General features: G+C 44.5%; 3 protein-coding genes across 5 annotated transcripts; 1 reads left to right on the top strand and 2 right to left on the bottom strand.

Moving 5' to 3' along the window:
* The first annotated feature begins 290 nt into the window (after positions 1 to 290).
* GKN2 (gastrokine 2) lies at positions 291 to 26,997 on the top strand. 3 transcript variants are annotated; one of them, XM_082072680.1, is made up of 6 exons: positions 291 to 690; positions 24,051 to 24,104; positions 24,626 to 24,757; positions 25,237 to 25,347; positions 26,070 to 26,223; positions 26,794 to 26,997. In XM_082072680.1, the coding sequence occupies exons 1-6, from the start codon at positions 556 to 558 to the stop codon at positions 26,883 to 26,885; spliced, it is 678 nt and encodes a 225-aa protein (XP_081928806.1). In that variant the 5' UTR covers positions 291 to 555; the 3' UTR covers positions 26,886 to 26,997. The 3 variants fall into 3 exon arrangements, with proteins under 3 accessions (XP_081928806.1, XP_081928807.1, XP_081928808.1); XM_082072682.1 differs by lacking the exon at positions 291 to 690 and adding an exon at positions 23,437 to 23,519; XM_082072681.1 differs by lacking the exon at positions 25,237 to 25,347.
* LOC309449998 (gastrokine-1-like) lies at positions 7,334 to 9,795 on the bottom strand. The gene is made up of 5 exons (XM_082072586.1): positions 9,684 to 9,795; positions 8,789 to 8,914; positions 8,226 to 8,333; positions 7,830 to 7,971; positions 7,334 to 7,467 (listed from the first exon to the last, which is right to left on the bottom strand). The coding sequence occupies exons 2-5, from the start codon at positions 8,858 to 8,860 to the stop codon at positions 7,370 to 7,372; spliced, it is 420 nt and encodes a 139-aa protein (XP_081928712.1). The 5' UTR covers positions 8,861 to 8,914; positions 9,684 to 9,795; the 3' UTR covers positions 7,334 to 7,369.
* On the bottom strand, positions 13,414 to 16,567 carry LOC309450087 (gastrokine-1-like; the record flags this gene model as incomplete). The annotated part of the gene is made up of 6 exons (XM_082072751.1): positions 13,414 to 13,526; positions 13,976 to 14,117; positions 14,867 to 14,977; positions 15,196 to 15,336; positions 15,707 to 15,760; positions 16,538 to 16,567. The coding sequence occupies 6 exons, from the start codon at positions 16,565 to 16,567 to the stop codon at positions 13,426 to 13,428; spliced, it is 579 nt and encodes a 192-aa protein (XP_081928877.1). The 3' UTR covers positions 13,414 to 13,425.

Below are 26,997 nucleotides of genomic sequence, written 5' to 3' on the forward strand. Positions count from 1 at the left end.
GGCCATGGTGACCTGCTTGCTGGCCCCTGGCAGCTCTCAAAATACTGTTTCCAGGCCGCGTGCAACACCCCTCACGGGCTGGATGGTCAAACACATGGATGCTCGGGGATTTCTTACTGGGAGATCTCTGGGCTGGGTGCCCGCCCCCGTCTGTACGCCTACTGAACACGAGTGCTTATCCCGTGAAGTCAGCCAAGGCTGAGCACTCACCCTTGCGACGCCAGGCGAGCTGCGACGCTGGAAAAGCCCTCCCTTGATTCACGCCTGCAACTAAACACCCATAAGTTGTTTCCAGCACACACTCTGATACCGTCATCACTGAAGAGCTTTGAGCTGGCAGCTCCCGAAAGAAGCAAAAAGCCATGACGTACCCATGAGACGGCCCTGAGTGTCCGCTCCGGAAGCCAGTTGGTACCCTAGAAATCCGTTGCGTCCAGCCGTGTCTGCAGACAGACATAACAGAGAAAGTCCCAGGAAATATTTCAATGGACATCTTCAGAATATTAAACCCTAAATGCTCACTGGTTCAAGTAACAGACCTGAGGGATTGCCGTGATGCTCCCGGACAAGCGCCGGCTGAGGAGTCGCAAGGCCATCGGCTACAGGCACATCTGGAATCAAGCACATTCCGTTAGATCTTGTCAATCTGCTTCTTTCTCAGTGACCAGCGGTGACTGGAGGGGAGGTCAGGTAAGGATGTGGGACCCAGATGTGGGTGGAGGTTCCCAAAGCTGCAGAGGGTCCATGATGACCTGCTTGCTGGCACCTGGCAGCTCTCAAGATGCTGTTGCCATGTGCAACACCCCTCAAGGACTGGATGGACAAACAGACGGATCCTCGAGGATTTCTTACTGGAAATCTTTGCGCTGGGTGCCCACCCCCGCCCTCCTGCCTACCAGTTTCCCGTTGTCCGCACGGCGCTGCCCCGACCTCCTGGGCTTGCAGAACCAGGAGGAGGAGGATAAAGAGTGAGGTGACCCCCCACCCCTGCATTGTGGCACTGCCACGAGCTCTGCCACAAATACTGCTGCTGCTGTGGCCACTGCAGCTGCTGCAAATAACTGCTGCTGCTGTGACCACTGCCGCTGCTACTGTAAATAATGCTGCTGCTGTGACCGCTGCTGCTGCAAATGCTGCTGCTGCTTTGGCCACTGCCGCCGCTGCTGTAAATGCTGGCGCTTCCGCTGCTGCCGCTGCAAAAGCTGCTGCCGCTGCAGATGCTGCTGCTGCCGCTGCTGCCGCTGCCAGCACTGCCGGAGCGGTGTCCGTGCACAGCACTACACACCAGGTGTGACACAGAGTGGCTCTGTGACCTCACAGCCCAAGCTGAGCCCAGGATACCAGGGGCCTTCTGAGCTGCCAGCTCACAATGGCGACTCACACCCAAATTTTCATCCCCCAGGGCTATTCCGTGGTCTCAAAAGCCGTGCAGATGATGGAATGGTTGGAGTCCCTGAGCAGACCAAGAGCCTGCAAGCGCAATGGTCGCGTTGAGATATTTGGAATATATCTGTGATCTTAAACCTGGGCAGTTTTATTACATGGGCTTTACACTAGTCATGAGTTTTCCTTTCTTCACGCCTCATTAGAGTATCATATAGATTTATAGATGCCATATTTCAAATGGAGTAAAACTTGTAGGAATTGATGCTCCTTAGCTCATATTCAAGCCATAGAGTGGAATGTCCCATGGTACACAAATGTCTTCATTGCTCTGGCATCCTTAAAAATGCTCTTTTCTTGTGTTGGTAGGTCGCGACTTAAGTCAGACAATACCAGATCCAGTGACCCAAAGACCTTAGCAAGCAGGGCAGCATAGTGTGGTATAGATCAGTGTCACGGTATGGATCCACTTCATCCCTGCTTCTCAGAAAAGAAAGTTTTGTGCAAGCTAATAGAGAAGTCAGCTGGTAACATCTGATGAATTTGTCGCTTTTCCCAAGGAACGAGCAACAGGACGAGAGGAAACGGCCTCAAGTTGCGCCAGGGGAGGCTGATGTTGGATCTTGGGAACAATTACTTCCCCAAAGTGCTGTTGGGCTTTGGAACAGGCTGCCCAGGGCAGTGCTGGAGTCACCATCCCTGGAGGGGTTGAACAGCCGCAAAAGTGAAAATCCCTCCTCAGCTTTGATTCTTGCCTCTTTCTGTCATATTCAACCTCAGCCTGAGTAGAAGGGGAGCAGATGGTGTGTAAGGGGATTCCAAGAACTTGTGTAACAGCAAAAGGAAGGAGATGAGCAGCAACAAACTCCTGTCTGTCTCCTCTACAGGGACTGGTGTGTGCTAATGCAGGGAAATCAGCTGATTTGGCCGGAGATGGGCCAAAGTGAACTCTGTCTCCTCCCCAACTGCTGCAGAATAAACCTCTGGGGATGGGTGGGAGGGGAACAGAAACTGCGGGATGTTGCAGGGCTGGTGTTCTGCGAGAGAGATTTGTATTCACTGGGTAACCCAGGGCATCCTGCCATTTTTGTTAGAGCAGAGGGAATACAGGACTCCACGCTAGGAACAGAACAACTCTCTAAATCCTACCAATTAGACTCCTTTTCCCTGAGGAAGATCTGAACTCTGCAGATCTTATTTGTGATGGCCACACTCTGATGCTCGCCCACCTCTGTGGTTGTGCCCTGTGTCAAGATCAGGTTTTGAAAGAGCATTTGAAGGGCTCAAAAGGGGTAGGTACAATCAAACTACGTTTCTGAATGTGCTCATAGATGATGGAGGGTACAGCAATGAGAAAGTAGCCAGAGTTAATCCATGCTAAGGCGCTTTATTGAAAGTTGTGGTCAACAATTGACCTGTTTCAGCATTAGAATCATCAGGAAGGGAACTCTTGGCAGAGGAGATGTCAGGGCAGAACAGCATCGGGGTTGGCTTTGTGCAGCAGCGATCGAGCATCTGTACGTGGTTCCAGAAAGGTGAGATTTTCAGACCTTGATGTTGACGTTGGTACGGCAGTAGTTCAGCTGCACAAGGTTCAGGACATTGAGTCTAGTGCAGGCTCCTTCGTTGTAGATGGGCTGGAGTTCTTTAAAAACAAGAAAAGCAAAAGCAAATGCCATGAGATAAGGTGTTAAGTGATCTGTGCGCTCTTTGGCAGTCCTTAATACCGGGCACGTTGCACTCGTGTTCTAAGCAAATTGAGCCATCTCAAGTACCAAAGCAATGACGAGAGAAAAACGAACATGAGGGGCTGGAAATGCTGCTGTGTCTGAATGCAACAGCCTGCACCTGATCTGTAGAGCATCTTTGTCATACAGGGTTTGCAGACAATCAGCCTGCAGTAAGGCTCCAGTTCATACGGGTTAGTTACAGAGATAATTCATTTGCCTGTACTCACCAGGAACTGGAGAAGCCATTATGGTTGTGGACTCTCTGCACGTGTTGAAGATGTCAGGTCCATAAATCCTGAGGTCAGGGACAACTCTCTGGCCGAAGGTGAATGTGATCACACGTGTCGGTTGTATTTGACCCTTCAGACCCTGAACATCAAAGAACACAGTGCAGTACGGTGAGTGCCTTGGCCCATGGGTTGCTGTGCATGTTCCTGTGTCTGGATGGTGACTCAGTGTTTGGTGTTTTCCTCAGCAGTGTATTTACTGTGGGCTTTTCATCCCCTGCGTGACTCTGGGGCCCTTGGCAAGCGCTGAATTCAGCTCCTGCGGCAGATGTTCCTGAGGGAGTCCAGGTGCCGGGAGGCTGAAGAGAGCAACCTGCCACCCTAAACCTGCTCAGGGAAAACCGGCCCCGTGGCCAATTCCCAAGCACGTTACTGTTCAGAACAACAGTCCTGCCGCTTGGGAAATCTCATCCTCTAACAAAGAAAAATCACAGGGGCCATGGTAAGACGTAGGCAGCCGGGATGTCGGGGATTGAGATTGGCTTTAAAATTAGGGTGGGATTTTATCCAAGAGTTGTCTACAGTGGCACAAACCCATGGAAACACCCCACTGCAAGCATCCTTTTTGATCTCACCTGGAAGCCCTGAACCACTGTGGGGAATGTCTCAAAGGTGGGCAGCAGGTTTCTGTTCATTGGGGAAATGAGGCAGATTCCTTCGGACGTCAGTTCGGTTGCAATAAAGCCCTGGAAAATAAAGTTATTGACAACTAGGAATTCAGCTTTCCTATTATTACGATTGGAATTACAATCGCATTCAAAAAGCCATAAATGCAGAGAGTTGTTACCGACACACTGGGACTGAACATGTTGAGACTAAAGAAACAAGTCCTGTATTTTAGTCAGCCTTAGCAGAGCTCGTCTCCCTGTGCATTTTCTGCACAAGCTTGCTCCTTGCCGCTCACCGTGTTGAAGTTCCAAATGGTTTTCCATGTCCCAAATTCGCTCCTTTGCTCGACAACGACCACACGCAATTCCCTGTTGATGCTCAGGATTTGGACGCCGCCATTAACCCTGATTTCCCTGGTGACTTGCTGGTTCTGAAACTAGAACACACAATGGAAAAACACTTTAGACTTGCAAGTTAGTCAGTTCTCTCCCCAAAGCTTTAGAAAATCACTGCTATAACAGAAGAAATGTGGGTTCACTGTAAGCGCCTACAGTGACCGGAGACAAGTGGTCGTCTGGAGGTTTGAGAGGTTTATGCATGAAAGACGGTTCAGATTTCTCTGTGCCCAAGGGATGGGACAGAAGCAAGGAAAGCTCCAGCAGCAGGGCCCAGAGAAACAGCGGCAACGTGTGTGAGAGCTGGTCCCTGTACTCACGTATTGAGCGAGGGCTGGAGTCAGCAAGAGTCCGAGCAGGACGGTGGTCACAACCTGGAAGGAAAAGCAAAACCAAGAGTGTAACTGCAGCTCTGGCTGACACAGCTGGTCAGGAGAATCCCAGGGCCTTTTTCCTTGCTCCAGGCGTGCAAAAGCGTTGACAAAAATGGACATGGCTTAGGCTTCCTGTAGATCGAATAATGTGCAGTTAAACCCTTAACAAAATCCTTACCTCCTCGTCTGATTAGTTTAATGGGGTCTGAGTTGCTCACTGTGGAGAACAAAACCCTCCCCAGAGAATTCCCTTTTTCTAGAGACACTTTGCTAAAGACACTTCAGAGAGAGAAAGGCAAGGGTGTCGAATCAAAGTTGTAGTTTATAAGGAAAAAAGCCGCATACTCACGGTGAGTTTCATCTTGACTGCAGAGCGGATGCTGGTGCAGGTGGAATGAGCAGCAGGAACCATCCACCTTATATATGTTTTCGGCATTAGGTGTGGAGCGGTTAAGTGTTGAAATAATTCTGTCATTTGTATCTCTGTCTGCGTGTCACTGAAAACTGTTTCCTGCTGTAAGTACTTCATCAATCTGGGGATTGTACTTGTGCAGATTTTGGCCAGCCAGAGTCTGGTTGTTATCAGATAAGAATCCATTTGCAGTGGATTTTTTTTTAATAGGAACTTTCCGGCCTTTACTAATTACTTTTGAAAATTCACATCAAACTTTAGAGCAGACATAGACTACGGGTTTTTTTGAAAAAAAGGCTTAGAGTCGACAAAGTAAATAAAAGCCCTTGTACCTTCCAAACTGTGCTCTAAGGTCCCATGTAGCCATAGAGTGCACCGAAGTATAGGTGCCAAATATAACATTGCCCCTGGAAATTGTTTTACAATAAATAGGCAATTCAATCCTGTGGGTGTCTGTTACTTTAGGTGGCAACAATAATGTTTTTCACCTTGCCCCAACTTATTTTCTGTGATGTAAATTCTTCTTGAAAGCCGTGCTTGTTCAGTTAGGGAGGGTCATGAATGTTGGGCTTTTGTGTCCCGTTGGTCAGTTTGTTTTGTGTGCGAACTGTGGCAGAGAATCACTGAAAAGGTTCCAGAATCACTTGTCAACAGCACATTATTTTAGAAAATAGTCTTTTTAATGTCTAAAGGCCCCGTTCGCAGTCCCGCGAGCGGGCGCAGGGCAGGGGCAGCCGGAGACGCATGTTTATGATGGTCCAGCTTTATTAGTTTACAGTAATGGAAGTATTTTTTTTTTTCTCTAAAGACTCTTCTTAGACCTGGTGTTGGTGTCTCAAATGAGAATATCTACTTTTGTCTTAAAAAAAAAAAAAATTCCTCATAGATCAGGTTGTCTCAGCATCCTGAATGTGAGAAAAGCAGCCGCAGAACTGAGGAGAAAGTCCTATGACTTTGTAATGCTAATGGGCGGCCCTCAGAATTGAAATTACATTTGTAATTAAATGAGGAAGGGTGAAGAGCTGTAGTTTCCAGGCAGCCCAAGTTACTGACATGATCGTTGTAGATCATGGGAGTTGTGTTTAGTGGTAAATCTCAGGTCTCCTTCTTGTTGAGAAAGATCTTTTCTTGCACAGTGAGCAAGACATGGTTCATGTAACTTCTAATGAAATAAAAAAAGCTAGGAGATATATTAAGCATCGCAATGCGTAATATGATAGTAAAATGGGGATTGATGGACATGCAATTGAATTAGTTTTGTGAAAAGCTGGACCTTGATGCAAATGTTTTCTGCCCTCCCCTCTGGAATTCTTTCACTGGAAAATGCAGGCTTATGTTGGAAAAGGAGAGATGTTCTGCTGAAACTCCCCAGCATGTCAGGCTGGAACTTTGTTTAAATACTGAACCATATGGTTGCTTTACATTGCAGGTGTTAAAATATTTTGGATGACATTTTGCTTCAGTTTTCAGGTCAACTAACTATTACAGAACCCAACTTTAGGCCCACCGTTTGACTCCTTGACATTTCCAACTCCACTTTTAATTGGTATGGGTATGCTTTTTTTGCTGCCTGTGTTAAACATTGATCAAGCATTGTGAACTAACATCTATATTCAACTCCAAACTGCATTTAATACATGTATTCTATGATTTGCAGCTTGATTTCTGGGTTGATCAGTGCAACAGTGCATCTGTCTATTTGTAGTTGGCCATACTGCATTGCAGTGCTTATTTTGAAAATCACGCAGTGTAGTACCTGGCGTGCTACCAAGAAGTTAAAATATCTCAGCTACACATATTTCTGTAAATCTGGATTTCATATCATCTTACATATGGTTGTGCAGTAGATCCACCACCACTTGCTTTGAGTAGCAACGAATAATTGCTTAAAGTAGCACATGAAAAATCTCACTGGGAAATTGTACAGGATGAAGTTTAAATGCCAAAATTGGGATTTTGCAAGAACACTAGTTTAGCAACCTGTCTTGGGAATTGCTTCCATGTTTTTAAAGGATTCATCAAAACACAGGGCAGACCAATGTAGGTTGATGATAAATTTTACTGAGACACAAGAGCCTCCTTCACAAGAGACATGTGAATGATTGAGAAAGTGATCAAGAGAAGATTATCAAGGAGAAAAGTTGTGTTCGTGGGTACAAAGCTCTAAGAATATTCTTCCTCAAAACTTCATCAGGAATAAATAATCACAGTAGTAGATGGGCAGTTTATTAATCTTAACTTTCAAGCAGGAAACATTTTGCTTTGAGAGGTTTGAACCTGAAAGAAAAGGAAAAACTGATTAGACTTGGACTGACACAATAAGAGAACAATGTGGCTTATATAGCTCTACTTCATGTTGGAAGCTGGTATTGTATATGCGGGAAGCCACCTACAAAACTCAGACTGTCAACAGCTGAATCCCAAAACCTTCCAGCAGAAGCCTGGTCTGCAGTTGGGTGCAGCAGATGGACAGACCTGCTGCTTTTCTTTATGTACGCGTTTGCTGATTTCTGGAAAGTCATAGGGAAACCTCACGATTTCAATAACAGTATTACAAACAGGGATGTATAATGTTTAAGTGAAGGTGAACAAGCTACTCTTTATTTTGTCACACAAAGCACTGTCACTGGGATACTCACCCACAGTTGGGTAAGCCAGGTAAGCGGGGATTCCTCTGCACAGGGCTTGGATGCGTTTTCCGTATCGGCGCAAGCTTTGGAGTCTGTTTCTGGAGATAATGAAGCGATTCCCCCTGGGGAGATATTGGCGAGAACCGGGTCCCTAAGCATCAAAGAAACAAACACATGAAAGTGCATTTAGAAAAATAAAAACTGGCATTCAATACCTGTACGTGCATCTTTGGGCATGGAGAAGGGGTTATTCAAGTGCAGCGCAGCTTTTGAAAGCCTGAACTCAAGTGGCTCAGCCCTTGAGTTCTTGTCTTTGGTTCTTGGAGCCTTTTCTCCTCTTGGTGGGTCGGGGGTGAGTACTTTGCACATGGAATTGTTTTCTCACTGTTTTGTTCACTGTCGTACCTTGTGTCCTTGAGGTGCTGCAGGAAACCGTCTATCACGTAAAAACCTCCTGCCCATTTTAGCAACGATGCAGGCGTGTTTTGAAAATACCTTGGTTGCAACGTAGCCCTGTTAACATACAAAAAGCTCATTGTTGCAGATAATATACAGTGAAAGATAAGTGGGTTGCCAGATAGAAAGACGGGCTAAAAAAAAAAAAACCAAAAGCTTTCTACAGTGCAAATAGTCATAGCGAAGGAAAATATTGTTTTTTCAATTATGCTGTCTAGGTAAATGTGTCGTGGAGAATGATGAGGGACGCTGGGGACAGGGCAGGTGAATTGTGAATTGCCTTCCCCAGCAGTGCCACGTGTACGATACGTCATCCCGAGACTTGAGTCAGGCGAAGGAATTCACTGCTGGAGGTGCCTGCAGCACAGACAGCGCAGCAGCAGCAACAAATGGTTAAACGAGAACGCTTTCTGCATCTCCTCTAGAATCCTGTTAAGTTTTGTTGAAGTTTAGGTTTTTTTTTAAACCATTTAATAGTTTTCCCTTTCTGAGCCATGGTGGCTACCACTTACAGTCTTGACGTCCCAGGCAGATTTCCAGCCCTCCAAACCCTCCTCAGAGTCGACGCAGACCCCAGTGTCCATGACGTAGTGGAGCGAGTTCTCACTGTGGTGCTTCTTAAAGTTTTCCGTGTCATTCTGGTTTGTGAAGAAGTTGAAAGGAGGTGTAAGGATTGAGGTGTGTGTATTCCCCATAGTCTTTCACTGAATAAATCAATAGTTGTAGTGCCCATGCTTTGCACAATTACTGTTCTTCAAGGGGAGAGATAATTTCTGGCCACAGAGGGGAGGCTGGGAAGCCACTGGTGCTGTTGGGTCAAACCTCACATTCATGCTTTATCCAGCCCTGGTTTTCCTGTGCCTGCTGCATCCAGCTCAGCAAGACAGAGCAGCTTTAACAGCACGGCTCTATTCCCCTGCAGGCCTATGAGACCGGGTGGAAAAGAACATGGTTTCATTTAAACTCTGGAGAATTCCCTTTAAAGTTAAGCACTAAATGGGATGTGCAGAGCCAGACTTGCAGAAAAATTTCTGGGAAAATAAAATGCGTCCTTCTTGCTCTTTCCCCAGCAGGACCTTGTAGGCAGAGGGTTATTTACAGTATTTCACTGTATGTTGTGCTCAGATCCTTCATGCTAACAGTATTGTTTCCCTGAACAGAACTATTTTCAGTGTTTATACCAACCTCAAGACAAGCTTTGATTTCATATCTAGCAAGTGTCTCTTTCCCTTGATCTATCAAGCACTGAAACATTTTCTGTGGTGTAATAATAACAACCAAAAAAAGGCAGTTTCCTGCTAGGTATCAGTCTTTAAAATCCAGCATCCCTTTCAGAAAAGCTTTTTCAGAGGCCACAGCTAGAGGTTCCTATGGCAGCAGCGTATGAACACACAGCTCCGGACTTACCCTGTTAGCAAGGGCTGGAGCCAGGAGAACTCCCAGCAGAGAAGCCACCACAATCTGAAATGCACAGTTGAGATTCACAACATTGAATATTGTGACTGCTTGTCTTGCATCCACTTATTTGCTGTCATAACATTTTTATTTCCTGTTTAGCTCTGTGCACATGCTCAGTGGAGACTATTGATTTGCATCAGAGCCGTGAATGAGAGGACATTGCCCTCCCAACGTTCCACGGGTGCGTCTCACCCCGTAACACAGCACTTCTCTCTTGCACGTTTGAGTAGGCACACGGCGTGAGGTCCCTGCCAAAAGTGACATTTCACCCGTGCAGTAATGACCCATTTGTCATTTTTACTCCATAATCCCTACATCAATCAGTAATGGCTCACTAGACGCCAAGAAAGACTCCAAATACTTTTCCAGCTGTCCACCTTCATGATTTTTATGAGAAAGTGATACAAGTACTTACAGTGAACCTCATTGTGATGGTAGGTGAGGCACGATCTGCTGGCAATTGGTGTGTACTCTTACTTTTTATACAGTGATATCGTAAAGTTAAATCTTGAAATGAGTTTATCATATTGGCACGTGCGCTGTGTTCACAGAAGTGTGACGGGTTTCCTGGGGAAGTTCTCTGATAAGAGGAGGCTTGGATACCGGCCTGATAGAATTCATTACATACAGGAAGAAAATAAAAGAAAAATAACTTGTTATGGTAACTCCAGTGTCTTTTATAGTAGCTTCTAAATGAAAAAGAACCAGAGAATAGATGCCTACTAAAACCTGTAGCGATGCTTTGTGCCTACGTGGCAAAGGACTTGGCCTGATATTTTATCTAGAGCTGATACTATCCTTTAAATCAACAGAGGTGGTAACCTCGCTATGTTAAAAATGTTAAGTCAGTTTGCAGAAATTGTGAAGTTGGCTCTAAATCACAGAAATCACTGAGTTCTTTTGTTAGCCTTCCTTTCTGGGTTTGGTCAGTGGGGATCTGCTCTCCAGTCTTCAGGCACGGCCCCTGTATCTTCATCAGAGCTGCTTTATGACAATAGTACCTGATCAGGGACTGAGGCTAATTCTAGGAAGGGATCATAAACTAGAGGTGACAAGAAATGAGGAAGGGAGGAGCAGAGCCAACGGGCATTTTACATCAACTATTCTTTAAAATGTGGAATTTAATATTTCTCCATATTTGGTAATCATATACAGAGCATGAGAGCTTATTTGCCTTGTTTGCTGCAGCAACATTGCAAAACGTTTATTTTTTTTAATTGTCTAGTACAGATGTCTGGGTCTTTTTGCCCAGTTGTCCATTGCTGTTTAACTCTGGCTTTTTTCAGGGCTAGTCCTCTTCATAGGCCTGTCTTAAGAATGTATCTTTATGAGCTGGTAATAGCAGCATCATTATTGTGACACTGAGAAAAGCAGCTCCAGAAGAAGCTTTTGTAACAAGGGTGCTCACTCTGCATATATTCCTGAAGGGGAATATTATGCTAAGTATGCAGGTGGAAATATATTGCTTGTAATGTGCTAAATAAAATACTGTAATTATGTAGGAACTAAAACAGTAGAAAATGTGGTGTAGGGAATAATTTGAGCATAATCTAAGGTAGCCATGCAGTTGATTTCCAAGTGCTGTTTAATTGCTGCCCAAACCTGCCCAGGAGCAGGGGTGCAGTCAGACGAGCTGTTGTCCCCTCTGCTTGGTGCTGTAGGAAACAGGGCTGTGTAACAAGGCTGTGTGCTCCTCAACAGCCGGCCCTCGCTTCTCAGTGCTGCAGGTCTATCGTTTTGTTTGCCTTTAATTGAACCATTTCTGAGCATTTTCCCAGGGCTGGAGCAGCCTTGCAGCACATCTGCACCTCTGGTTTGGTTTGTTTGTGGTTTGTGTTGGTTTTGTTTGTTTGTTTTTACGTTCACTTATAGCTGGACGAAATTCAGCCCAGTCTACTCAAGGGACATCTCTTGTTAGTGGCGTCTTTCTCTCTAACTGAATTCAAAGGTGGTCTGCCTGGTTCCCACTGATCATGAGTTTGGAGCGAATGTTGAGGAAATCATTAGGAGCTTTTGGTTCTCTGCATTTCTGAAAACTGGGTGGCTGAGCTTGACCTCCCGTCTTAAATGACAGCATTCAGTTAAAGCCATGTTCTAGGAACCAGAGCTAAAACTCCAAATGCTCCAGAGACTGAGTCCAACCCTCAGCACAGGTGTCCGGATTCTCATTTCCCTGTGACTCCCAAGATGCAAACTCAGTATTTTCCTTCACAGTCTGTTCAGTCTCATCAGATATTTGCACAGCAGAAATTAACCCCTTGGAGACATTAAGGTGTGTGAATCCTGAAACAGTGAAGGCTAAAGTAACAGTGATTATCTGGAAACACACATCTAACTTTGAGCAGGGGAACACGCAAACAGCTCTGATGTAGCGCTGTTTGGTTAAATGAATATTCAGATCTCCTGCAGTTGGGTTTCCCTGGTTTAAGGCACAATTACATGCACATGTGGCCAGCAGGAGGGAGCAGAGCTGCATGGAGTGAAAGATGCAGCTTTACCGACTACATTTCACATAATCCTACAGGATTTAAAAATAAATCCCATCAGCATCAAAGCTGTATATCTGTTGCTGTGAGAAGTTTCATTGGTTTGTTAAGTAGGCGACATTTCCTTTTCTTTCACTCATGAACGTTTGGCATTAAAACACACATACTAGTGCTAAAATGTCTCTTTCCATTCTCCACTAGGAAGGGAGTTCAATAGAGAAATGCCACTACCAAGGCAGAGCAGGGCATGATGAGAGCTGAAGGGTTGTTAGGATAGAGTCTAGTGACTATCAATAAAGTGAAAATCCCTCAGCAGCTTTGATTCTTGCCTCTTTCTGTCATATTTAGTGTCCTTGAGCAAAAGGAGAACTGATGGTATGTAAGGGGATTCCAAGAATTTGTGTAACAGCAAAAGGGAGGAGATGAGCAGCAACAAACTCCTGTGTGTCTCCTCTACGGGGACTGGTGTGTGCTAATGCAGGGAAATCAGCTGCTTTGGCCGGAGATGGGCCAAAGTGAACTCTGTCTCCTCCCCAGCTGCTGCAGAATAAACCTCTGGGGATGGGTGGGAGGGGAACAGAAACTGCGGGATGTTGCAGGGCTGGTGTTCTGAGAGAGAGATTTGTATTCACTGGGTAACCCAGGGCATCCTGCCATTTTTACTATAACAGAGGAAATAATTATGATGTTAAAGTTTTGAGCTACAGGGACCGTGCCTTACTAAAGCTTTAGCCTTTAATGACCCTAGTGCTTTTTAAAATTGTCCTTTAATTCCCTCTAAACTTCTCTGCTTTCAGATCCTTAGCATTGGCTTCGTACTCTCTGAATTATTGATTCTTGTCTAGGACAGTGGCTTATTTGTGATGGCCGCACTCTGATGCTCGCCCGCCTCTGCGGTTGTGCCCTGTGTCAAGATCAGGCTTTTGAAAGAGCATTTGAAGGGCTCAAAAGGGGTAGGTACAATCAAACTACGTTTCTGAATGTGCTCATAGATGATGGAGGGTACAGCAATGAGAAAGTAGCCAGAGTTAATCCATGCTAAGGCGCTTTATTGAAAGTTGTGGTCAACAATTGACCTGTTTCAGCATTAGAATCATCAGGAAGGGAACTCTTGGCAGAGGAGATGTCAGGGCAGAACAGCATCGGGGTTGGCTTTGTGCAGCAGCGATCGAGCATCTGTACGTGGTTCCAGAAAGGTGAGATTTTCAGACCTTGATGTTGACGTTGGTACGGCAGTAGTTCAGCTGCACAAGGTTCAGGACATTGAGTCTAGTGCAGGCTCCTTCGTTGTAGATGGGTTGGAGTTCTTTACAAACAAGAAAAGCAAAAACAAATACCATGAGATAAGGTGTTAAGTGATCTGTGTGCAGCCCTTAATACCTGGCACATTGCACTCGTGTTTTAATCAAATTGAGCCATCTCAAGTACCAAAGCAATGACAAGAGAAAAACGAACATGAGGGGCTGGAAATGCTGCTGTGTCTGAATGCAACAGCTTGCACCTGATCTGTAGAGCATCTTTGTCATACAGGGTTTGCAGACAATCAGCCTGCAGTAAGGCTCTGAGTACTTTGCTTCAGGGTTAACTCCTCTGAGTAAAATGTGGTTCCTTTACTTGTACTTTTAAATAATACTTTTTTCCCCCCCCCACAATAAAATAAATTCCCTTGCAAGTGATCAAAGTATGCTTATGGCATCCACAGAAACGCAAGTTATTTGTAGCGGTTAATTGCAGAGATAATAAATTTGTACTCACCGGGAACTGGAGTAGCCACCACGGTTGTGACCTCTCTGCACATGTTGAAGATGTCAGGTCCGTAAATCCTGAGGTCAGGGACAAGTCTCTGGCTGAGGAGGAATGTGATCACACGTGTCGGTTGTATTTGACCCTTCAGACCCTGCACATCAAAGAACAGAATGCAGCAAGATCAGTGTCTTGGTCCATTTAATGCTGTGCACGTTCCTGTGTCTGGAAAAATGACTCGGTGTTTGGTCTTTTCCTCGGGAGTGTGTTCTGTCCCAGAGTTCCTGAAATCCCAGTGCAATGTGCTGCCCTCTTGCTGGTGAGCAAGGAGTTGAGATGAGCTTCATGGACACAGAGATGGACCTCACTACCAACCAGCCTGGAACTGCAGCGCGAGGGGAATGGTTTTGCTCAGCCTGTACTGATGGAGCTCTCCCCTCTTCCTTCCCCACCAGGCCTTCCTGCCCTTCACAGCCTGGAGTTTTATAAGGACTCAGCTCCCAGACTTCAGGAGAAGCCAGTGTCTACAAAAGCTTAGTATGCTGGATGCTGAGATAATTTTTACAATGTCTGTGCTAATTCTGTGGACTGAACTCATGCTACTGTGGTGCAGAGTTCTTTTCAAAAAGGTTTCAAAGCTTCAGATCTTATTTGGGACCCCTCCTTACTGGGTTAGTTCTTCTTCCTAGGCTGGAGCAAAGTGAGATTATGAAGAGTACCATGCCAATAATCTAAACTCTCTAACCATAAAACAGCCTCGGTTTTCTAACTTTTCAGAGTCCAAAATTATGTTATTGTAAATGATGTGATCTAAATGGTTGGTTTAAAGCTTTTGAGAATTGCAAGGTCTCTGACATCAGTTTACTTTGAGTTATTGCTGTAACAACTCCTTTATGGTCTTACCTGGAAGCCCTCAACCACTGAGGGGAATGTCTCAAAGGTGGGTATCAGGTTTCTGTTCATTGTGGAAATAAAGCAAGTTCTCTCTGGGAACACTTCAGTTGCAATAAAGCCCTGGAAAATAAAGTTATTGACAACTAGGAATTCAGCTTTCCAATAATTAAGATTGGAATTAAAATCACATTCAAAAAGTCATAAATGCAGAGAGTTGTTACCGACATACTAGGGCTGAAAATGTTAAGACTAAAGAAACAAGTCCTGTATTTTAGTCAGCCTTAGCAGAGCTCGTCTCCCTGTGCATTTTCTGCACAAACTTGCTCTTTGCCGCTCACCGTGTTGAAGTTCCAAATGGTTTTCCATGTCCCAAATTCGCTCCTTTGCTCGACAGTGACCACACGCAATTCCCTGTTGATGCTCAGGATTTGGACGCCGCCATTAACCCTGATTTCCCTGGTGACTTGCTGGTTCTGAAACTAGAACACACAATGGAAAAACACTTTAGACTTGCAAGTTAGTCAGTTCTCTCCCCAAAGCTTTAGAAAATCACAGCTATAACAGAAGAAATGTGGGTTCACAGGGAGCCCCTCTAGTGAGCAGGGTATTGTCAAAATGACAAAGAATTGAGGCTGTGACATTCTGGAGTAGCTGAAAGAATTCTTTTAATAGATTCAATGAATAATTTTTGTTTCCTACAACGGTCATCTGGTGGTTTTAGAGGTTTATGCATGAAAGACGGTTCAGATTTCTCTGTGCCCAAGGGATGGGACAGAAGCAAGGAAAGCTCCAGCAGCAGGGCCCAGAGAAACAGCGGCAACGTGTGTGAGAGCTGGTCCCTGTACTCACGTATTGAGCGAGGGCTGGAGTCAGCAAGAGTCCGAGCAGGACGGTGGTCACAACCTGGAAGGAAAAGCAAAACCAAGAGTGTAACTGCAGCTCTGGCTGACACAGCTGGTCAGGAGAATCCCAGGGCCTTTTTCCTTTTTCCTTGCTCCAGGCGTGCAAAAGCGTTGACAAAAATGGACATGGCTTAGGCTTCCTGTAGATCGAATAATGTGCAGTTAAACCTTTAACAAAATCCTTACCTACTGGTCTGTTTAGTTTAACGGGGTCTGAGTTGCTCACTGTGGAGGACAAAACCCTCCCCAGAGAATTCTCTTTTTCTAGAGACACTTTGCTAAAGACACTTCAGAGAGAGAAAGGCAAGGGTGTTGAATCAAAGTTGTAGTTTATAAGGAGAAAAGCCGCATACTCACGGTGAGTTTCATCTTGACTGCAGAGCGGATGCTGGTGCAGGTGGAATGAGCAGCGAGAACCATCCACTTTATATATGTTTTCAGCATTAGGTGTGGAGCGGTTAAGTGTTGAAATAATTTTATTTTGTCATTTGTATCTCTGTCTGCGTGTCACTGAAAATTGTTTCCTGCTGTAAGTACTTCATCAACGTGGGGAATGTACTTCTGCAGATTTTTGGCCAGAGTCAGGTCATTATCAGATAAGAATCCATTTGCAGTGGATTTTTTTTAAATAGGAACTTTCCGGCATTTACTAATTACTTTTGAAAATTCACATCAAACTTTAGACCAGAGATAGACTGGCGTTTAAAAAAAAAAAAGATCTTACAGTAGACAAAATAAATAAGAGTCTTTGTGCCTTCCAAAATGTGCTCTAAGGTACCATGTAACCATAGAGTCCACTAAAATACATGGCCCGAATACAACATTGCCACTGGAAATTGTTTTACAATAAATAAGCAACTCAAGCCTGTTGGTATCTGGCAACAATAATGTTTTTCACCTTGCCTCAGCTGATTTTCTGTGATGTAAATTCTTCTTGAAAGCCGTGCTTGTTCAGTTAGGGAGGGTCATGAACACTTGGGCTTTTGTGTCAAGTTCCTCAGTTTTCTTTTGTGTGCAAACTGACCCTGTGGCAGAGAATCACTGTAAAGATTCCAGAATTACTTGTGACCAGCACTTTATTTTATAAAAGAGGGTTTTTACTGTATAAAAATCACGGGTGGCGGGAGACACTGAGGGGCCGCCGGGACCTGAGGGGAGAAGCGCGAGGGGCGGGAAAAATGGCGGGAAGAGGTGGCTGAGGCGACAGCAAGGGCTCCGCACATTTATGTAGCTCCAGCTTTATTAGTTTACAGTTGATGATGCATTTTTTTTCTCAAAAGACTCTTGCTAGGCCTCTTGTTGGTGTCTCGAATGAGAATATCTATTTTTCTGTTTAAAAAAAAAAAAAAATCCCTGAGAGATCAGGTTGTCTCAGCATCCAGAATGTGAGAAAAGCAGCAGCAGAACTGAGGAGAAAGTCCTGTGACTTGTGGCCTGGGTGGCCCTCAGGATTTAGATTAGAATTGTAATTAAACAAGGGAAGGTGATGAGACAACCTGAGTTACTGAAGTGATCGTTCTAGATCATAAAGCTCAGGCCTCGTCCTTGTTGAGCAGGATCTTTTCTTGCAAGAAGAGCAAGACATGATTCATGTAAGCTTCTAATGGAATAAAAAAAGCTGGGAGATGCATTAAGCGTCACAGAAACCCAGAATCCCAGAATGTCAGGGATTGGAAGGGACCTGGAAAGCTCATCCAGTGCAATCCCCCCATGGAGCAGGAACACCCAGATGAGGTTACACAGGAAGCCGCCACAATCTGAAATGCACAGTTGAGATTCACAACACTGAACACTGTGACTGCTTGTCTTGCATCCACTTATTTGCTGTCTTAAAATGATTTTGACTTTCTGTTGAAGTTTGTGTACGTGCTCAGGGCTTTTCTGAAGTGAGGTCTAGCTGAAGCTTATTTCCAATATGCAGAAGAATTCTTTATTAATGAGCTTACACTAGATCCATCAATTCATATAAATTAGTGTTAACCCCAGTGATTTACTTTGCACAGGTAAGAAGATCCCTGAAAAAACAGTGGGATTTAAAATATGTTCAGCCCCAGTTTAGTAAACCCCTTGGAAAAGGTGTTCTGAAGTATTTTGTATCAAGAGTGAACTTTTCAGCCTGAGGTTTTGATTTTAGATACAGAGCAGATCCAAGCAGTGCCCATGTGCATGGGCACCTGTTGTAGAGTTAGAATCTGGGTGCGCAGCTCTGTACTTGGAACACAGCAGCAAAGGGCCTTGAATCCTCAGAGTAGATCTCATGCCTCTGAGTACAAGGCTAATACTACAAGAGTAGACACAACCAGTTTTGTAGATTCAAGTTAAATCTTGAAATGAGTTTATCTTATTGGCACGTGCCCTGTGTTCACAGAAGCGTGACGGGTTTCCTGGGGAAGTGCTCTGATAAGAGGAGGCTTGGATACCGGCCTGATTGAACCTACCAGGACTAGTTTTCTTTCATCTTTCTAGTATGTAATTAATTCAGTGTAGTTTATAGTAACTTTTAAACAGAAAAAAATAATCAGAATCGGCGAATAGACTCCTACTAAAACTTGTAGCAATGCTCTGTGCCTACGTGGCAAAGGACTCGCCCTGATATTTGTGGATGTCCAGATTGCCTAACTGCTCCCTAACCCAGTCCTCATCAACCCAGGCAAACCCCTCACTGTCCTGCCTTCCTCTGGGGCCTCAGCGGTACGGGGCTCCTCAGGACAGGCTCCGGCAGAGTAGAGAGACAAAGAAGCATTCAGTAACTCTGCCTTCTCTGTATCTTCTGTCACCAGGGCACCCACCTCGTTCATCAGTGGGCCTACATTGCCTCTGGTGTTAGTTTTATCTGCCATGTATTGGAAAAAGCTCTTTCTGTTGTCCTTGAGCCCTCTCGCCAGGTTTAATTCTAAGGAGGCCTCAGCTTTCCTAGTTGCCTCCCCACACCCTCTGACAACAGCCTGATATTCTCCCCAAGTGCCCAGCCCCTCCTTCCATGATCTATAAACTCTCCTCTTCCACTTGAGCTCACCCAGCAGTTCCTGTTTAACCACGCAGGTCTCCTGGCTCCTTCCTTGACTTCCTACGTGTCGGGATGCTCCGATCTTGTGCCCGGTAGAAACAGTCCCTGAACACTAACCAGCTCTCTTGGGCCGCTTTACCTTCAAGCAGCCTTGCCCATGGGATTTCCCCCAGCAATTGCCTGAAAAGGCCAAAGTTTGCCCTGCTGAAATCCAGGGTTGCAATTCTGCTTGCTATCCTACTCCTGTCACATGAGATCCTGAACTCCACCATCTCATGGTCGCTGCAACCAAGGCAGCCCTCAACCTTTACCGCTTCAACCAGCCCCTCCTTGTCAGTGAGGATGAGGTCCAGCAGTGCACCTCTTCTAGTCGGCTCCTCCACCCTTTGCATCACAAAGTTATCGTCAATGCACTGGAGGAACCTCCTGGACTGTGGCTGCCGGCCGAGTCGTCCTTCCAACAGACATCAGGGAGGTTAAAATCCCCCACCACAACCAGGGCCTGTGATTGTGAGGCCGCTCTCAGCTGTCTGTAGAGGCCTCGTCAACTTCCTCAAAGTTTCCTTTTTGTTGCCAGAAAGGCAGGATGGGAACTCAGTGGCTTTATAAACTAATGTCTCTGCACTAACTTCTCCACTGTCAGCGATTGCTGAGCATCATCGTTGCAGCTGTTGTTGGAAAAGCCTGGGAATCTTGTTTTCCAATTCTCATTTATACCAGTTACCCCTTCATTCTGCTACGAAGTGATGTGGTGAGTGTGGAGGTGCAGCAATCTGCCAGCACTGAGTGGAGAGCTCTGCTTTTCATCTCTTTTGCACCCACTCTGCAATTTGCACGAGGTGCAAAATATGCTGAATGAAAGTGATAAATTATAAAGGGAAAATATTTACAGACCTCCTAATTGGCCAGGTTTGTGGATGCCAAATGGAGACAGGTATGTCCTTAGCCTCCAAGATCCAAAATACACAGCAAAGTCTTATTTTGTATGTCACGAAATCCTCTCTGGAAACTTAATTAATCATCTAATTCTTAGGAAACTGCACGGTATAATGCTAATCCCTGCGGTGCCATTAGCGATGAGTTGGCAAGCGCTTTGTCTGCTGCTTCGAACAACCGTAGCCAATTTGGCCATTACAGTAATGTGTCACGCTAGGGATCTTGAATCTCCAAATCTTCCATCAGCTTCTGATTTCTTGAGTAGTTTGTACGGCAAACACAGGCAGCTGGAGCGTTTGACATGAAGAATGGCTTAACAAACTAATTATAGTGGTAGAAGCCAGGAAAAGGGGCAGGGAAAGGAGCTTTTACTCTGTGAGACGCTGTTCTTTTTTCAATACAAGTTTGTTTCATTTTTAAAGCTCTTCCATTTCCATCCTAAATTTTTGTACCACTGTACAGCAAACTCCCAAAAGCTGTTCCGGTTTTAACCCTTTTCTCAAATTAATTTTGTACACACGTCCATGTTTTCCCATGTTTTTCTAGGCCTTACTCTCCAGTAAGAGTACAACTGCTGAAATTATCTCTGGATTCATTCTTGAAACTTCGTTTATTATGTAACTACAGAATGTGATTAATTCTGTTTGACCTGTCCTTGTGCCACATATTTTTTATTTTCCTAGACTGTGCCGCCCCATCTTTATCTCGTGTGTGGTGTGAGCAGCTGAATGTGAATGGAAGCATAGAGAACTTTGTTGATTTTGTGAGGTGTTGCTTCATTCTTTACTTTTCTCCCACTGCCTGCTCCCTCCCTGATAAAGTAAATACTTCTGAAAAGAAAATACCTGAAAAAACCCCCATGAGTCACCAGGAGAGTTTGTTATGATTGTATAATCTCACCTTAACTTGCCTGAATCCATCTCCCTTACAAGTTAAAATTACCCGTGGGTGCTGAGGGAGATGTACTGTCAGCAAGTTTGCTGATGACACCGAGCTGGGAGGAGTGGTGACACTGGAGGCTGTGCTGCCATCAGAGACCTGGACAGGCTGGAGAGCTGGGCGGGAAAAATTTAATGGAATAGAACAAGGGCAAGTGTAGAGTCTTGAATCTGGGCAGGAACAACCCCAGGTTCCAGTGTAAGCTGGGGAATGACCTATTAGAGAGCAGCGTAGGGGAAAGGGACCTGGGGGTCCTGGGGACAGCAGGGGGACCATGAGCCAGCACTGGGCCCTTGTGGCCAGGAAGCCAATGGGACCTGGGGTGGGTTAGAAGGGGGTGGTCAGTAGGTCAGAGAGGTTCTGCTGCCCCTCTGCTCTGCCCTGGGGAGACCACACCTGGAATCTTGTGTCCAGTTGTGGCCCCTCAGTTCCAGCAGGACAGGGAACTGCTGCAGAGAGTCCAGCGCAGGGCAGCAAAGATGCTGAAGGGAGTGGAGCATCTCCCGGGTGAGGAAAGGCTGAGGGAGCTGGGGCTCTGGAGCTGGACAAGAGGAGACTGAGGGGGGACTCATTCATGTTCACAGATATCTAAAGGGGGAGTGTCAGGAGGATGGAGCCAGGCTCTTCTTGGTGACAACCAGTGATAGGACAAGGGGTAATGGGTGCAAACTGGAACACAGGAGGTTCCACTTAAATTTGAGAAGAAACTTGTTCCTGGTGAGGGTGGCAGAGCCTGGCCCAGGCTGCCCAGGGGGTTGTGGAGTCTCCTTCTGTGCAGACATTCCAACCCGCCTGGACACCTTCCTGTGTAACCTCATCTGGGTGTTCCTGCTCCATGGGGGGATTGCACCGGATGAGCTTTCCAGGGCCCTTCCAACCCCTGACATGCTGGGATTCTGTGATTCCTGTTTGGTCATTAGACTTAAACTGAAATGGTACAATTATTCTCTTCAATTGATGTTCAAGGTTCTTTTGTTTAAATGGTTCCAAGACAGCTCCAAATAATGGGTCAAATTCTTCTGGGAATTTTACTTACTTAGATTAGAAGTAATTCTGTAGTTTAACCATGTTTCTTCAGGGTGAATTAGAATGTATTTGAAAATATTTGGCCTTATGACAATAACAAATTAAGTTCACTGTGACAATAAATGTTATTGTGTTGTAACAATATATTACTTGTTCTGAACCTGACTCAAATTCCATTTTCTGTTGGTTTCCCTAATATGACCAATCAAATCAATTTATCAAATGCTTTTTAGAAATTAATCCTGAATTTTTGGCCTTGTCTGATTGGATCAGCAACACTCAGTCCAATGTAAGCTGAAATACATGAGGTTGTGGCTGTTGTTGTAATTCTCCTCCGCTAAATAACTGTCCATTTCAGATATTGCTCTGTTCTTACCTGGGCCTAAACATATTAATGCTTAAGAAAGCAGAAGCTTATGCTTCTTGGGTGTTTTTTCAAAAGAAATGAGTATATGAAGACACAATGACTAATAGAAAGTTAATTTAACCTTTAGTTTAAAAGCATTTACAACATGCTAAAGCTTTTTTGTGGTGCCTGAACCCTGTTAGACTCCTGCTATGAAAGGTTTGACTGCTGAAATCTACTCTATTTCTGACATATCTGTGATCTTAGAAACAAAGAATCTTTTGAGAAGAAGGGCCAGTGCCGGCTTTCGGGAGGAGGGGAGCACCAATCTAATCTGTGTTTGTCACAACTTGATATCTGTTTATACGTATTCTGATATACTGCCTAGTAGCACAGCTTTGTTACACTTGAGATAACATTTTCCACGTGGGGTTAGGTGGAATAAAGCAAATGTGTGCGGTTTCCTTGTTGTTTTCCTTGAGGCCCGTTTGCTGAGAGAGATTTCCATACAACCTCTTTCATCTTTTTTCCGATGCATGACGTTACAGGAATCAGTTGGCTATTAGGTTGAGTTTTTGTTTTATTAGAAGGGAATAATCCTCAATTATTAGTTTCTAGTAGAAAGTAGAATGTGGTTTTTGTCAAGGTTCCGGCACTGGCTGATACGGAGTCACAGATGAGGAGTCCAGGCAAGGTCGTAGACATGGGACAACAATTCCCATGGCAAAATTATGCAGTTATTATATTTTCATAAAGTACAGAACAGTGGTAGCTATAAAGAAGGAATCTCCATCCTGCTCCTTTTGTTTTGTGACCTTGTGTGAACCGCACGTCGTCTCAAGTTTCAGGTGCCTCCTTTGCATGCTGAGGAGGGTAGAGGTTCCTCGGGTTGTCTTGTGAAGCACAGTTGTTATTCCTACTTACACCACTCATTTCATGCGTGTGTTTTATATGTCAGGGTAACTGATGGAAAACAAGCAGCACTTCTTGTTAAGAGTTTGTGCATGTATTAGATGGAAGAACCAGCATGACGTAGATATTTCTTTCCAGCATTTGTCTGCAGATAATCGAGCTGTTAGGGATTATATTTGAGAAAACAAAATGCAGTTTGTGTGAATGAATAGCATAGTTATCCCTGATGCTATTTAATTCTGGACAATATCCTGTTAAATATTTAAAAAAATGGAACCAGAAGAGTGGGAACTCCTCTAAAGTTTAAACCAGTAAATAACAGCCATTTGTGGAGTGATTGATTTTACAAAAGCTGACTTATTGAGTGCTTTTAACATATTGGGGTCAGGTTATCTGTGTCAAGCCAAAATTCAGATATGAGGCTTACGGTAGTGTGGCTTGGAGATATGGGCTTGCTTGAGTCATGAGGAAAAGTTCTGGGAAGTGTTTCCCACACCTCCAGCAAGATATAAAAGTTGAAGGTCTCTGGGCTTTTCTTGCATTCTTCCTTTCTGCAGCCTCTTGTGCTTATCTGAAAGAAAAATGAACGGATTTGTGAGTATATCCATTTTTGCTGAACTTCTATTATAAAAAGCTCTTTATTTTTAAAAAATAGAGAAGATGCTTGGGGAAGCGGTACAGTACTGGGACTAATATGATCTGTGTATTGTTTCTTTGGGTTGTTCAGTGGGAAACGTGCATTTCCTGGGTGTGCGGATCCCCTTGTAGTTGGTGGCAGCATCGCTTGAGCAAAGAGTGTAGAGCTTGATTACAATTCAGAAGGGGGCTTTAGTTATAATTTAATAATTACAGTTGTAGAGGCAAATCAAGGAGAAAAAAACACTTTTGAAAAATACAAAAAGCGTAGCGGTTAAGGTATCGTTCTACTTTTTCAGTTACAGACAAAACAGCCTAATAGCAAGAATTTTACAATGAGAATTGTGATAGTTTTTAACTAATACACATGTGTAAGTGGGTAATTTTTCAATCTAATGCTACAGCTGCTTCCCTCAATTAATGAACGGGGTTATTTTTACAGCACTGCCCAGTGTTTCTGTTGAGTGACAATTCTTGGTCCTTTTGCAGGCTGCAGCCGTCGTTCTGCTGGGAGTCCTTTGGGCTCCGATTTCTGCATTGGAGGTAAGTACACTGATAAGCCTCCTAGTGCATGTACTCATTAAAAATATGTTAGATCCTGGGGCCAAGGGCAAATGCAGGAAGAAAAGCTTATTGCCAAGTGTAGAGAAAAATAATATTTGCCAAAGGTGACAGTTTTATCAGCCAAAGAGGCAGTTGTGTGCAGGTGCACGGTAAAAAGGAAATTTGAAGGGGGTCGGGCCATAGGTCCCCTTAGTTCAAGCTTAAATGTGGAGACTGTTGCTATCTCCCGACAGTCCCTATTGCCACACATAACAACTGGGCTGCTCCACGTTGTTTCTCCTCGGCCTGCAATGTCCCCTCCTCTCTCACCCTGATGAGCTCTTGGATAATTAATCTCCACCTCAAGGGCCTCCTGAGACTGCTAGAGGGCTCTTAAGGGATTTAGTGTTTACATAAAGCAATTGTACTTGTTTCTCTGAGAGAAAGCATTTGTTTATATTCCACCTTTTAGAGGTGCAAGCCAGATGATCAACAATGATTTTCTGTTTTCTTTGCCAAAGGGCTTTTCCCTGCTGGACCCTGTCAATGGCTACGTCACTGGAACTATGACCATCGACGGTGGGAATCGCGTTGTCGATGTCCATGTCCGTTCTGGCGTGTTCTCCTCTGATAGCATTTTTGACTACTCAACTGTAAGTACATCTAAGAATCTACCGACGCTTAATCTCTAAGGGAGTTTTTAAACTCAGAAATTATTTTAGTGTATTCTCACCATGAGTTGCCCTGAAACGCTGTTTCTTTGAAGACTCCATTGCCTTTCCATCTGTTTCACTCATATGATGGTGCAGTTTAAAAGACTTATAATGAAACCTGTGTTGGTGATTCATCAAAGTGAGAAGAATGCCACTGACCTCAATGCGAGAGGGTTGAGAACAGGATAGTAAATGCAGCAGGGAAGATTTTTCCAGTCTTCTGGACAGACATTAGTGTGCCCATGCTGCTTCTGTTCCCCAAAGGCAACAGTGTAAATGCAGAGTCATTCCACAGTAGTAGCATGTGTAGCCACTTCATCTTTCTTCTAGATTGTCCTAAACAGTAGAGAATCAACTAATATTAGTGGTAGCCATTTTTAATTAATTAACTCTCTATATTTATTTCTTTTGAATCACAGGGGTATGTTGCAACAAGGTTATTTTCAAGGAACGCCTGCTTTATCATGAAACTAGATAAGGACCGCATCCCAGAGCTGGAAAGACTCGGCCGCGTGGCTTTTGAGAGACAGGTGACTTTGTAGTGAAACCTGTACTGTATCCAAGGAACAGCTTGTTCTGAGCAATGTCTCTTACTGACAACATAGAACCTCAAGGGTATATCATATAGAACATTGTTTTAAGATTATTAAATGCGATTATGGCGTCCTCTGCAGTTTTGCAGTGGGTTGTCGTTGTGACTAAAACTGTAAGATCCCTTGTCCTTGGAATTAGCATCATTTAACTGTTTTGAAGTGCTCGCAGTGTGAGTTCAGACAGGCCTTTCCTTTCTTTCATTGTCATGTGGATATTTTGAGCTTGACAGAACTTGAAATTATTTTGTTTGCAGAACAGAATTTAGAAATCAGTTCGCTTCGACCAGACCTTAAGTTGCCTATTCAGGCAAAGGTTTTGTGCAGGTGACTGGAAATATTCTCTGCAGTTGAACTTGAGTTCTGACCTGATTTCTGACAGCCTAACAGTAGTGAAGTTACAGCAAAATGTACTGCTAATTAACATAACTTATTGTGATAGTAATACACCTCAGTTTTGCTATATTGACAGAATTTGTATCTAGTGAACTTTGTTTCTGAATAGATAGAAAATATTTATTTAACAACATGTAGCTTCTTTAGCTCGTGCTTTGTGTGAGGCAAAGGAAGGTGACCTTAGATTTGGGGATTTTCTCAAAGGGTGTCCTAGTAGAATGGAACCAAACCTACATTATTGATGATATCTAACATTTTCTTTTCAGACCATGAGGACAGTATACTCTCCGGACAACGTGTGGGTAGAGTTTCAATCTGGCCATTCCAGGTTGGGGGATATGGAAGACTGGCTTCGCTATGGTAAACCCATTGAGCGCCTCTGCGCAGGTCTGCCTATCTACCAGCTTTCGAACACTCAACGTAAGTTCCATGATCAGAAAGATACATTTCTGTTACAGTGCATAAACACCTTTCCATCCTTTAAACTAAAGTCCACGTGGTACCTTTGAGGCAGGAACATATTGCCCTGTTTTAGCAAAGAGGAGTAAACTACCCAGCAGGATTGAAAGGGTAAAGCTCTGGGATGATTCGGAAGATCCAGTAAAGCAGTTTTTCATTGTAGGCATCTAAATATCTGCAGCAGCTTTTCCCAAGTGGTTTTCCTGGTGTCAGAGGAAGCCACTGTGAGCTGCTGTACCCAGCTTATGCCCCAACGGTATGATGGTCCCACAAGGCATCTATTGCACGGCAGTATATGATACCTGCCGTATGCGGGTTATGGGAAAGGAGGAGCACAGAGCTGATTTAAGCCCATACAGACATTTCCTCCCTTTGAGTTACACCACAGACGTTTTCCACGGTATACATCGAGACCAACAGGAGCTTCCAATAGGGCCATAATTGGGGATTTGAAATTTGTGTATTTAACAGACTTGCTGGATACAGGAATCCTGTAGCTTGATAATATCTTCATTTTCTTGGTTCTTTTAGCACCAACGAACACCAGCGCCTGTGCCAGTGCAGGAATTCCAAGCATTCTGGGCGTTAATATCTGTGAAAACCTCACTGCGGAGGGATATTGAAAATTCCACTGCATGGAAACAGCTCGTTTCTTTGCGTGCTCTTATGATGCCTTGTTCTCCATCTGGAACAACACTCGGTGTTATACTCAACTTGTCTGTCCTAAGCTTTGAG

This window comes from Streptopelia decaocto, assembly GCF_964273445.1.
Source record: "Streptopelia decaocto genome assembly, chromosome: 25".
Taxonomy (NCBI): Eukaryota; Metazoa; Chordata; class Aves; order Columbiformes; family Columbidae; genus Streptopelia; species Streptopelia decaocto.

What these genes read in the sequence shown, in the direction of transcription:
- LOC309449998 (XM_082072586.1), bottom strand. Translation starts at nt 8,860, where the DNA reads ATGGACACTGGGGTCTGCGTCGACTCTGAGGAGGGTTTGGAGGGCTGG. An exon ending in CTGCCTGGGACGTCAAGACT is followed by an intron (nt 8,334 to 8,788) that starts GTAAGTGGTAGC and finishes GTATGTTAACAG; the next exon opens with GGCTACGTTGCAACCAAGGT. An exon ending in CCTGGCTTACCCAACTGTGG is followed by an intron (nt 7,468 to 7,829) that starts GTGAGTATCCCA and finishes CTTTTCTTTCAG; the next exon opens with GTTCAAACCTCTCAAAGCAA.
- GKN2 (XM_082072680.1), top strand. Translation starts at nt 556, where the DNA reads ATGCTCCCGGACAAGCGCCGGCTGAGGAGTCGCAAGGCCATCGGCTAC. An exon ending in GTGACTGGAGGGGAGGTCAG is followed by an intron (nt 691 to 24,050) that starts GTAAGGATGTGG and finishes GTCCTTTTGCAG; the next exon opens with GCTGCAGCCGTCGTTCTGCT. An exon ending in CTCCGATTTCTGCATTGGAG is followed by an intron (nt 24,105 to 24,625) that starts GTAAGTACACTG and finishes TCTTTGCCAAAG; the next exon opens with GGCTTTTCCCTGCTGGACCC.